General features: G+C 37.0%; 1 protein-coding gene across 1 annotated transcript in view; it reads left to right on the top strand.

Moving 5' to 3' along the window:
• Positions 1-8906, top strand: part of Spink5 (serine peptidase inhibitor Kazal type 5) — a 57990-nt gene extending 49084 nt beyond the window's left edge. The window contains exons 25-31 of the mRNA XM_035438734.1: positions 2395-2522; positions 3502-3574; positions 4347-4436; positions 4537-4664; positions 5223-5322; positions 6040-6170; positions 8783-8906. Of these exons, the coding sequence (XP_035294625.1) occupies positions 2395-2522; positions 3502-3574; positions 4347-4436; positions 4537-4664; positions 5223-5322; positions 6040-6170; positions 8783-8906 (774 nt within the window). The remainder of the gene's footprint in view (positions 1-2394; positions 2523-3501; positions 3575-4346; positions 4437-4536; positions 4665-5222; positions 5323-6039; positions 6171-8782) is intronic.
• The last annotated feature ends 3846 nt before the right edge of the window (positions 8907-12752 follow it).

Raw genomic sequence — 12752 nt, 5'->3', positions numbered from 1 at the left:
AAGAGGTAGCTTTGGGGGGAGAGGGATTTGAGACAGGGTTTCTCTGTGGCTTTGGAGGCTGTCCTGGAACTAGCTTTTGTAGACCAGGCTGGTCTCAAACTCACAGAGATCTGCCTGCCTCTGCCTCCTGAGTGCTTGGATTAAAGGCATGTGCCACCACTACCTGGCTAGCTTTTATATTTTTTTTTTTAGCGCATTTGTTTTGCCTCCATAGAAGACAAGAAGCAAAATAGTCCCAGGAGAGTTAGAGACCAGAGTTAGCAGGGGAAGTATGTCCTGATTCTTTCAGGCTGAGCTCTGATTTCTTAGACTCTAGCACTTAGAGCAGTGAACATCTTAAAGCCATGGGCCCACCCAAAGTTCTATTGTAAACAGAATTTTGAAAACTGACAGTTTCGAAATGCCCATTCTCTCCCCATCATTGATGGTGTGATAATAAACAGAAAAGGATATGGCTAGTTCTACCAAAAACAACATGTCACTCTATCTTAAAAACAACTCTAATCTGGGTACCTATACATTCTCAGGACCAGCAATATTTATCATAGTGCTGTGACTATCCATTCAATAGATTTTATTTGAAGTTCTAAAAGCAACTGGGTCATAGGAAGAGCTTGAGCTTGGGAGTAGGGGAGGAAAAGGAAAGCTCCAAAACTTTCAATCAAGAAAAATAAATTTGGAGCTTGCATAGTTACATCTCCAGATAGCACTTGACTGCCACCTAGTGTTCAAATTGGGGGCTTTATAAATACTGCTCACTTTTTCACAATGTCCAGAATATCCTTTGCTATGCAGCACATCTTACCTGTGAAATCCAATTAGAAAGGCAAACTTGCAATTCTCTCTATACACAAAATATTGCTCTTAAGTGTGTCAAAAAAGAGTTATAGATTTTTTATATGTGCAAATCAAAATAAGTTTCAAAAACTCTTATGTCTAAACAGTTTTAAAATTTTGCAGCTGAGACATGTTCAAGAGACAGGAACCATGAACAAACATTAAGTAGACCAGGAGGTCAAATCCTGAAAGCTGGCAGTACAAAGTGTGTTATTTTTGATATGTATGTGTGCAGTATTGTGAACACTTGGAAAGAAAAGAACTCTAGCTGCTTCTGAAAATGATGTTTCTAAGACAAATAACACAGTGATAATATAAGACAAATAATATAGTGATGAAATGTCCAATTCCAGAGATAATTTTAAGAATTCAGTGGATAAAAGTACACACGGAATTGTCTGTAGGTGAGAAAAACAAACCTGCTCTAAGTCACTGTCTGCATTTTAACAGTAGTGTCTCCAAAGATCTCTTTGCAGTTAAAGGGAGTTCAAGCAAAATCTCATGGGATCAATTCTCTTGGCATTGTTATAATGTTGATTATTTAACATAAAAAATACAGCTTTATTTTTTTTATAAATTAATGGCTTTGTTCTCTGTCATGGAAAAGCAAAGAAATGAAAGTGAGGAACTTCTGTCAATAGACACCTGATCGCAAGCCCAATATTTACATTTTTTTTTTTTTTTTTTTTTTTTTGTTTTTGGAGACAGGGTTTCTCTGTGTAGCTTTGGAGCCTATCCTGGCACTTGCTCTGGAGACCAGGCTGGCCTCGAGATCCACCTGCCTCTGCCTCCCAAGTGCTCGGATTAAAAGCATGTGCCACCAACACCCGACTTACATTTATTTTTTTAAAAAGATGTCTGAGTCTTTTCTAAAATGTAAAATGAGAAAAATAATGCACATCATATAACCTGACATGCAATTCACATGATAGAAAATATTTTACAGATGTGATTGTGTGGCAAGCTGGCTCAGAAGGTAACATGGCACTTGTCACCAAGCTTGAAACTCTGAGTTTGATCCCTGCAATTCCTGTAGTGGAATGAGATAACCAACTTCTCTATAGGTCTCTTGACTCTACACATGTGCCATGGTATGTGTGCCCACACACGTGTACATGCACACAGCCAAAAATGTAAAGCTATCATAGAGGAACAGCACTGGGGGCTTACATGCTTGAATGTCTTTCCAGGTGAATATTTTCAGTCCATTCTGTATTTTGAATCTGACTGTTCTTATATGTGGAATAGTGAGTACAGTTGTAGACAGGCAGATTTGAGACAGAGCTTTGCAGAAGACTGTACAATTGAGATGAGCTGTCTTAGGCAGTGATAAAATTCCACTGGAGAAGACAAACTGAACAAAGTACCTTTAAATCACAGTCCATCTCTGGAATCTCATTTTCTCTATTTTCCTCCCAGAATTATGAGTCTGTGCTTTCAGATGGTAAATGTTTAGAGTAAGGCAGGGATATGTTTCTTCCTCTTTAACCATTCTGGTGTTTTCGGGTGCTGAATGCTAGGCTAAGGTGGTAATATGTTTCTCTGTCCTCTCGTCAGGATCAATGCCATGAATTCCGAAGCATGCAGAGGGATGGGAAGCTGATCTGCACCAGAGAAAATGATCCCATCCGAGGCCCAGATGGCAAGACGCATGTTAACAAGTGTGCCATGTGTCAGAGCATGTTGTACGTTAACAGACTTCCTGATTAATTAGATAAACCATGCTTGTTTGCCAGAAGAGAATTACAGTCATTCACAGATCTATGTCACTTGGTTTCATGCATTATAGAGAAATACATCCTCATTTATGAAGATTAGTGTTAGTTTTCAAAGTGCTCAGTCAGAAGCTGTTCTTTTAGATAATGAGAAACACAATCATACCTTCTTCTGAGTTGGGGAACAATTATGATACATTTATAAGTCAGTGTCTTTTGTTTATTTATTATTTTATTTACCTACTTATTTTCTTTATTATCTATTTATTTATTATTTATTTTGTATTTCAATACAGGGTTTCTCTATGTCGCTCTGGCTGTCCTGGAACTCACTTTGTAGACCAGGCTGGCCTTGAACTCACAGAGATCTCCCTGTCTCTGCCTCCTGAGTGCTGGGGTTGAACACCACCCCCTGGCAGCCAGTGTCTTATAAAGAAAAAGTGCAGCCACCGATGAGAGCTGTGTTTCACAGATGTCAGTCCATCTTAGATGTGAAAGAATTACACTGACCACACACACAGTTTTTGTGGAGATTCAAGGGAACAGTGTTTCCTAAAATGTTGATAAACTTTAAATCATTTTAACTCTGGGAAGAACACATGATATAGATCTTAAGTGGAATGCAACTGTGAAAGTATCAAAAGGGGAGAAATGAAGCTATCATCTGGGTGAGAGAGTAAATGAAACATACTCTCTGAAGGAGCAACAGCCCCCCTTAGAATCCTTTGTAAAGCAACAACATCAGCAAACATTGAGCATGATGCCACAATAGAATAGCAACATTCCAGCCATCAGAGACAACAGATAAAAATGTATGTCTAGATGTTTTTAAGCTAAGAGACTGTATGTTATATCTGTTAATGTTTAGTATTTGGAAATACTTGGTTAAAGATAATTCAACATAATCTTCAAAATATTACTTTATTGGTTTTCTTTTTTAATTCTATAGTGAACGGGAAGCTAGTGAAAGAAAAATGAGGAATGAAGAAAACTCAAGTTCACAGCCGGCCAATGAGGTAAAGGTTGTATTTTAACAGATAAAATATGGGTCCTACTACTCATCCACAGAATTTTACCTTTCTATGTAGTCTTTAAGTAAGAAAGACACTAACATTTTACTTAAAATTTGATTTTGACAACAATCTTGCTTTCAGACATAATATAAGATATATTGGTACACACAGACACACACAGACACACAGACACACAGACACACAGACACACACACACACACACACACACACACACACACACACACACACACACACACACACAGGTGGAGTTAATCATTTAAAAAAATTCTTAGAGAATTCTCCTGCAGTGTATGTCAATATTTTGTCTTTCTACTTTAACAGAAATATGGATTAGAAAACTAGAGGACACATCTTTCTCTCTCCTCAACTGCATACCTATCTTTGACACTTTAAATGTGAAAAGAGACTTTGGGTAGCTTGTTGATTTTGGCTTTAATGAGTCCTGTAACAAACAGATATTCCAAGCTTCTTGTTTTGCTTGTCTTTGATGTCTTCTTCTGTTTTCTCCAAATGATTTTTCTAAGCATCTGTTAATCAATAGAATGCATGTATTACAGTACTTTTTCTCATTACTTCTCAAGATTGGAAAGGAAGCAGACATCTTCACTCAGTCATTTCACAGAGATCATCAAATTTTAACCTATAGGACTTTGAGATTCTCCTTGGCTTATGGTGGAGAGAGGACAGATGACAGGTAGTCGAATCAGCAGGAGATGAGGAGTGTCTATCAAGTCTTTTCATATATTTCCCTACCTTTCAGGACAACTGCAGAGAAGATCACAACACAGCAGAGGATGCAAAATCTAGGCGGGCCAGGAGTTCTTTGCCCTTCGTTGCTGGGATGAGTGAGGTAAGTACCATCCCCGAGCCAAAAGCTATCTCCTATAGATGAGTTTGAGAAAATCCCCCAGTGACAAAGGGAGGCTCACCTCCCTTATCTCATTCTCTAGGATGAGTGCAGTGAGTTTCGAAAACTTCTGAGGGATGACAAGTTTCTCTGTCCACAAAAGGATGACCCAGTACGTGGTGCTGATGGGACCATCTATCAAAACAAGTGCCACATGTGCAAAGTTGTCCTGTGAGTAAGCTTATCAGAGTCAGCCAGCAGGGAACACATATTTTTTACAGATTGCTGACTGAATACATGTGTGTGTTCATGAGTCCAAGAGAATCAACAATATGGCCAAAAGCTGCAAATTAAGATAACAGACACAGGAGAGAGAGAGAGAGAGAGAGAGAGAGAGAGAGAGAGAGAGAGAGAGAGAGAGAGAGAGAGCGCTTGGGTTCAAAGACAGGAAATAAAGGTGTGTGTCCTTACCAGGTCTCTCATTCGAAATCCTTGATCCAAAACTACATGAGAGCCAAAAGAAAAGTCATTGAAAAATACTGTTTTATACTTTAGAATACATTAAATAATGGTCTTGAGGGCTACATGTTCTTGAGGTAGGAATGGATTATCAGTGCTGCTCAGTATTGGTCAACTTGGTGTCTTTCTAAAGCATCTCACTCTGGTCATATCCTGATGAAGGTTCTAGAGTTTCCCCATCTTTTCCTGAGAGTGCCTGTCTTTCCATGAGAAGTTACAAAAGTTGGTGAATACTCTTTGTAAATGTTCTTTTTTTTTTCTTTCTTCTAGTGAAAAGGAAGCTGTGGAAAGGTTGGGGCTTCAAGAAAACCCATCATACATTAGTGTTACTAAGGAAGAAGATGGTCCAGGATTTTCCAGCTCCTCTGAGGTAAGACGTTTCTCCTTGGATTTTATCAGGTTGGATGCTTTTGTCCTTCAGGGATTGGGGAGTCTGGCAGAAGATCAAAGGCAGCTCAGGGGAAGCAACATAATAGTGTGATTGCAGTGACCCAAATGAGCACATTTTTTTTTTACAACTCTTTGCCATACATCCAGGATGTAGCATGACAGAGTTAAAGAAGCACAGCCTTTTAATATTTCTGTTGCCTCCATAGAAGATAAAGACCAGGGTAGCTCCTGGGGAGGTAGAGTCCAGAGTTATCAAGGGAAGTATGAACTAATTTTTCAGAATGGAATATAATCTCTTAGAGTGACCAGTATCTTAAAGAGGCAGGCCCACACTAAGGTTCATTGCAAAGGGAATTCACTATTTAAGAGTGCATGTTGTTTCTAGCATGATTATTATTCTAGACTCCTTCCTAGAAGCATGTGCTAGCTTGCTATGTCTCAGATCATTAAAGAATTCCACTTACTGCTTATTCTTGGTTTCATTTTTTCATACCAATATTCTCTAGTTAAAATAACCCAAAGCCAGAAATTTATGCCCACCTAAAGTGATGCTGAATAATGGGTGCATTTAATTAATGTATCACAGTTCTTTTCTTAATCATTGACTCAGATGTGATTAGGAAAACCAATGCTTCTCCAACCCTATATAATCCCTTGAAAGTCATAAGCAACTCCACTCTCTACTTTACCCATGTAGGACGCTGACATGTGCAAACACTACCGAATATTGCCCAGGATGGGTTATCTTTGCCCAAAGAATATACAGCCTGTCTGTGGGGATGATGGCCAAACATACGCCAACCCCTGCATGCTCTGTCATGAAAACCTGTAAGTACCTAAACTGCACCATCTCATTTTCCAGTGTGGAGGTTTCCAAGTGCAATGTTGCCTACAGTAGTGTTCTTATATTAACCACACATCTTTTCAAGTTATCTGTTAGTTACTATCCCAAAATTCAAAATTTGTTTATGTTTAAAACAAAAAGTATATAATAGTATACTTTTATTTTTATTATATAAAAATATAATTGTCTGTCTTTGTATTTTAGAGTAATAGAAGAAGGGGAAAGAGTGGTGCTGAGATCACAATGATTGAAGCATATCTATATAAGAATGTGTAGACTCATGTAGATTCATGAGAGTGTAACCATCATCCATCTGGCATATAGGAAGAGAAAGCAGTTGAGAACCACCACATATATGGTGCCTGTACCATCTACAATATCTCAGAGAGTGTATGACTGTAACACAGTCATTGGTTTCCCATCATCTGGGAAGAAACTATTACCGTGCAATAGAAACTATGCTAGGAGAATGGTATATATGATGTCTGTTCTTAGCCTTAGTACTGTCAGTACATGTTGAGCAATTGTCTCATCGTTTGCACTCTCAATTTCTTCCTTGGAAGCAATTCATTAAGCTGCCAAATTCACTGATTACTGAGAAGAACTTGGATATGAAATCATAGTTTAAGTGCAAAGAGCTATTTAGTTCTTCCATTATTTGTTTTAGCTTTGCTGATTTTTCTTCTCAAATACTGATTTTGCAAAAACTTTTCATTGTCCCTAGACAGATCACTCACTTTCTCCTGCCTTCCTGTGAACAATATTCCTTGGAAGAACAGGGACAATACTGCATAACTAGATGTATGAACTATAAACTGTGTACTTACATGCCATTGTACTTGTAGGTATAGTGTGGTGATAAGTAATTTTCCCATTCCATCATCAAGTTTTCAGAATCTGATGTAAAGTCCTGTTATTGTTTTAGTAGATGGATGAACCTGATGCTCAGAGAGTTCACATGATTTATTAAATGTCACAAAACTCACAAAAATTAGAAAATATACTTGACCCTTGTTTTTTCTGGGTCTAAATAATTGTGGTTTAACTTGAGTTTCTTTACTACAGTATTGTTATCTCCAAGGCAATGGTTCCACTTGTTTTTGTGGGACTATAAATTCCTTTGATAATATAAACATGTGGCACAATGTATGAATTCATGGTCCCCCTGAATATATCAATGGAAATTAAGTATTTGTTTAAGGAATGAATTAAACTTTCTAGTAATTCCATTACTATATATTCACAATGTCTTCCACCCCTGAATCCTTCAATTCCCTCTTATTATAAATGTGAGTACCTATATTATCAATACTATTTTATCAAACTTTTCATTAACTATGCCAGCCAGGGTAAACTCTAATCAAGAAAGCTTCAAGGCAGAAGCTCAAGTGATGTTAAGGTTAATGTAGTATATAGTATACCTTGGGGACATGCCAAGGCTAAGGAAGGTGGGACTAGACCTCATAGAGGAGACTTGAACTTTCTTGTGGAAGAGGAACCAATATTTACTTAAGGGTTTGATGGAGCTATATGGGAGCAACTTCAAATTAAGCAAATTCTGCTTCTGTGGTGGACAATGAATCCTTCCCCAGCACCACAAATGAGAAGTGGGAATTATCCTTTACAAAATTTCTTAGGTTAAAGTTCTTGCAATTCTCTCAAGTATCATATCAGGTTCTAGAAATAATGCTATATTATTGTATTTTGTTCTATAGTTTATCCCCAAAGTTATATTATAGCTACTTGATATAGTCAAACTTCTCTTGGGGACCTAATTTTCTCACCTAAAAAATAAAGTCATGTGGACCAGAGAGGTGGTTCAGCAGGTGAGGGCACTGACTGTAACATGAGAGCATCCAGTTGGTTTACAAAAGTTGTATTCTGACCTGTACATTTATGCCATGGTACACAAGTGCCAGTGCTCTCTCTCTCTCTCTCTCTCTCTCTCTCTCTCTCTCTCTCTCTCTCCTCTCCTCTCTCTCTCTCTCTCTCTCTCTCTCTCTCTCTCTCTCTCTGTGTGTGTGTGTGTGTGTGTCCTCTCTGTCTATCTCTCTGTCTGTCTGTGTGTCTGTCTCTCTCTCTCTCTCTCTCTCTCCCTCTCTCTTCCTCTCTCTCTCTCTCTCTCTGTGTGTGTGTGTGTGTGTGTCTCTCTCTCTGTCTATCTCTCTGTGTGTCTGTCTGTGTCTCTCTCTCTCTCTCTCTCTCTCTCTCTCTCTCTCTCTCTCTCTCTCTCACACACACACACACACACACACAGACATCGGTACACAAACACACTCATGGACACACAGATAGACAAGCAGACAGATACACACACGCTAAGTGAAATTAAAATTTGTAAAAGATATTTGAATTAAGATCCAAATGACTCACTCTATCTTGGTTGAAATGTGGTGAAATAGGCTGAGAACTAGAGGATAAATTAGGAACAGAAGAGAGAGACCAAACCTAGGTGATGCTACCTAGAAAATGGTTCAGTGAATAGTCTAGACTTTTATACTCATTTCCATTTGGTTTGTACTCAAATATCACCTACATTTGTTTCTTATTATATTTAAGTATGTTCCCCATCATTGAAACATCTCTTCTTTTTCAGGATCCATCAGACTAATACACGTATACATAGTCAAGGGAAGTGTGAAGAGAGCAGCAACCCTGAAGCAATACCTGCTGACACACCTGCGTCTGTGAGTGCACTGGCCTTTGGGTTATGGTGGTAGCTGGTGTGGGTTCTGTTTTCATTCTCTACACTGGGAAAGGAGAATTTGTCTGGCCAGAGGAGTCACCCTGTTACATGAGAGCATCCAATTGGTTTACAAAAGTTGTACTCTGGCCTGTACATTTATGCCATGGTACACAAATGCCAGTGCTCACAACACACACACACACACACACACACACACACACACACACACACACACACTGGCACACAAACACTCTCATGGCACACAGAATCTGACCTACACACAGTAGGTCAGATGACTTGGTAATTAGCCACATTATTATCAAGATGATTAAGTAATTATTGGAGCATGTGGTAGTAAGTATATACCAATTATAAGATAAGATGGAGGTCAAGAGAGGCAGATAGTAACAGCTGTATTTAAAACATTTCTATGTAATGCTTATGTCTTTGCATATTACAAAGAATTTAATTTTCCACATTGCTAAAAGTTGGCCTCTTATTTAAATACCTAACAGAATATTTGAACATGCATGATTTACTTTGAAATTCTCCCTGATAGCTCTATCTGAAATTCCTTCCCCAGATTATATGACATAGAACTTGATAACATAGAAACTTTTAAATGAAAAGAATGTGCTGCAATAAGCTAAACATTGGTTGGTTTGAATTCTGGTTGTTGATGATTTTCATATAGAATATTGCTGTGAATCACATTCATACTCTGAGTATCTCAATGGATTATTGAAAACATTAAATATATGCTGATTTTAGAATATTTGTTGGTAGTGTCTAAGAATTAGTGGCATCTATTATTGTTGTTGTTGTTATTGTCTTAATCATTATCTAGATAAACCCAAAGAAGGAATTTATAAAAAATTCTAAAGTATGAATTTAGAAGAAAAATAAATATTGACAGTTATTTAGCTTGAGCAAATAAATTAGTTTAAGTAAATGTATTTCACCAAAGTTATTTACATCTAATAAATATTATTTTAACACCAGTATTTACTAGAAATTTTTGTTATCATATTCCATTATACCATGCAAAACTTGGGCAACAACAAAATTTGGAAACATTCCACTTGATTTGCAAATAATTAATCAAGCCAGATTGCCTATTGAGAGAAAACACAGGTTGGAAGATTTCTGGTTTCAGATGAACAGTGGGAAAACTCATTGTAATAGGCTCAGAGCTGGGACCTTCTATCTCCTTCCCATGTAAACTTGCATCTAATTTCCTTACCCTAGGCCTTTACACACATTAAAAAAAGAGTTTAACAAATTCTAGTCCACCAGTGTTTGCTATTTTTGCATACAAATCCTTAGTGGCTTACTTCTCATTTTATTGGATGAATATGCTCTTCTCCCTCCTCATAATCCTTCTTAAATACACATCTTCGGACAAAGCAATCTCAGTAATATTTTAAAGTTCAATTTAATAGAATAACCTGGGACCGTACTTCCCTGTAACCCTCATCCTGTGTTGGTAACTTGACAAAAACTGTTTCATGTGGAACTTTCCTGGAGATTATACGTACATGTATTTTTTAAGTAATGAAGGATTGTGCCAGAGGCATGACCTAATAGAAAGTCGTTACATTTTGTTGCACAATATCCTTATCTGTGAGATGCCACTAATGACTGCATTTATTATCATGAGAGAACATACAATTAATAGCAGAGTTAAGCCATGCCTGTTGTGGTGCATAATAGATGCCCAGGCAATAACCATCACAGCATATAGAATGTGAACATGATTTAATATTTTTAGGTCTTGACATGAATTAATTCATTGCTTTTAGGTACAGACCACATCCCTCTAATGTCAATGACTTCTAGTATCTAACCTATTTATATTCTTTCCCAGGAGAAATGATGCAATGATTGGTGAAAGTCACAAGGAAAAAGCTATGCCTCAATTCTGAACTGCCTACCTTCACCATCTGTGTATATAAAGAATCCTTCATTCAACTTTTTACTATAGAAAACAACACAGAGCTGTTGGTATTGGACTTGCTGGTCTTCAGTCTTTCCATCTCTTTCCTTCAGTGATCTGAGGATGTGGAGAAATCTGCATCCAGTCTGTGCTCTGGAAATCTGATCACAATGCTGTCTGTCCAACTGCCTGTTTAATAAAAGTAGAAACTCAGCAGAACATCCTTTGGGGGATTTGTTTCTCACTGCTAGATAATGGGATTTTTTAAAAATAGAAGCTGGGTATATGGTGCCTTTTATCTTATACTGGTAGACAAGTTGCTGCCATCATTGAGAATAAATCCCTAGAATGAAAAGAGGGACAATATGGGCTCTCAGGCAGCCATACATGTGTGAAGCTACCTGTCGCCATATCAGACCCTTTACCTAGTATCACTATTTCCATTTATGAGACCTATAATTGACACAATCCAGTAATTTCTCATACCTAATTATTTACCTCTTGATAATTTCCTTTTTAATTTTTGAGTTTATACCATGGATTTCTATCTACATTTTGAGAAAGACTAAGGAAATAAATTCACAATATATGTAAATCTCTAGAGTGGCAATATCTAACAGAAATGTTGTACAAGCCATATATATAACTTAATTTTTTAGTAGTTAACAAAGTAACTTGGTAAAATTAATTCAATTATGTATTTTATCTAGCCCAATATATCACATATTAATTGAACTACTATACATGCTTTATTTAATAAATCTTTGATATTGATGTATGTTTTCCACTACTCATACCTCTAGTTTGGACCAGTCATATTTCAGGTGTTCAGTGGCCACATGTAGCTAGAGGTAGCTATAGTTTCCAATGCAGCTATATACCTTGCAACAACAGACATGGGGCATCTGAGAAGCAACAAACATATTAGGTAGGGATGGCATAAAACAGATTGTGGCTCTAGGCTCTCTACTGAAACTCTGCTACTCTCAGAACGTAGTTGCTGTTGTTCTCTGGTAGTAGTAGGTACCAGATTGGTTCCAAGATTCTAGGATGAGGCAGGACAAACTCCAGAAAGCACACATCTTGCATGTCTGTAGCCATCCTCAGCTACAGAAAAAAATGCTCAGAGTGTGACTGACCTGCTTAGACCTAAGAAGTTAATTTTGTATTTTCTCTCTGCTCTTTTGTTTTTATAAATAAATCTCTACTAAGCCAAATACAATGAGATTTTGTGATTGTTGTATTTTGTAACAGAATGACAATTAGTCAATCTCCATGCAGTATTTTTCTGTGTCAGTGAGAAAGAAGACAGAATGTTCACTAGCCATTTGTCAAGCATCATTGGGGCTATTTTCCTGGAAATTTGGGTATGAACAGGATAGATTCAAAGATTCCTGACATGTCTTATTCTTGCTGTTATGCACATCTGCAAATTCTATTCATGAGCTGTTCAGAAACAGATGTTTGTCATGTCATTTTTAATAATTTTTGATGTCTACTCAAGAAATCCTTTATATCCCATTTGTTCTTTTTAAATACAATATATATGAATACTCCTTGATTTAACCAACCCTTTATAATCATCATGAAACTTTTTTCATACTCAATTTATTAAGAATATTGTATTAAACTGCTTTTGGCCTGTAAGCAATATGTGAGGCACAAATGAGTTTAGAATTTAAACCTAAATCTTAACCACCATTATCTCATTATCTAGGAAAATGATTCAGAAGGCTAAAAGAAAGGAAACAAAGACAGAAATCCAAAACACTCTGTTCCCTTACTTTTTAAAAATAAATAAATAAATAAATAAATAAATAAATAAATAAAAGATAGATGCTAGATAGATAATAGATAGATGAGAGGGATGATAGCATATATATATATATATATATATATATATATATATATATAGAGAGAGAGAGAGAGAGAGAGAGAGAGAGA

Source organism: Cricetulus griseus, chromosome 2 (assembly GCF_003668045.3).
Source record: "Cricetulus griseus strain 17A/GY chromosome 2, alternate assembly CriGri-PICRH-1.0, whole genome shotgun sequence".
Taxonomy (NCBI): Eukaryota; Metazoa; Chordata; class Mammalia; order Rodentia; family Cricetidae; genus Cricetulus; species Cricetulus griseus.
This window is presented reverse-complemented; position numbering and strand designations above follow the sequence as displayed.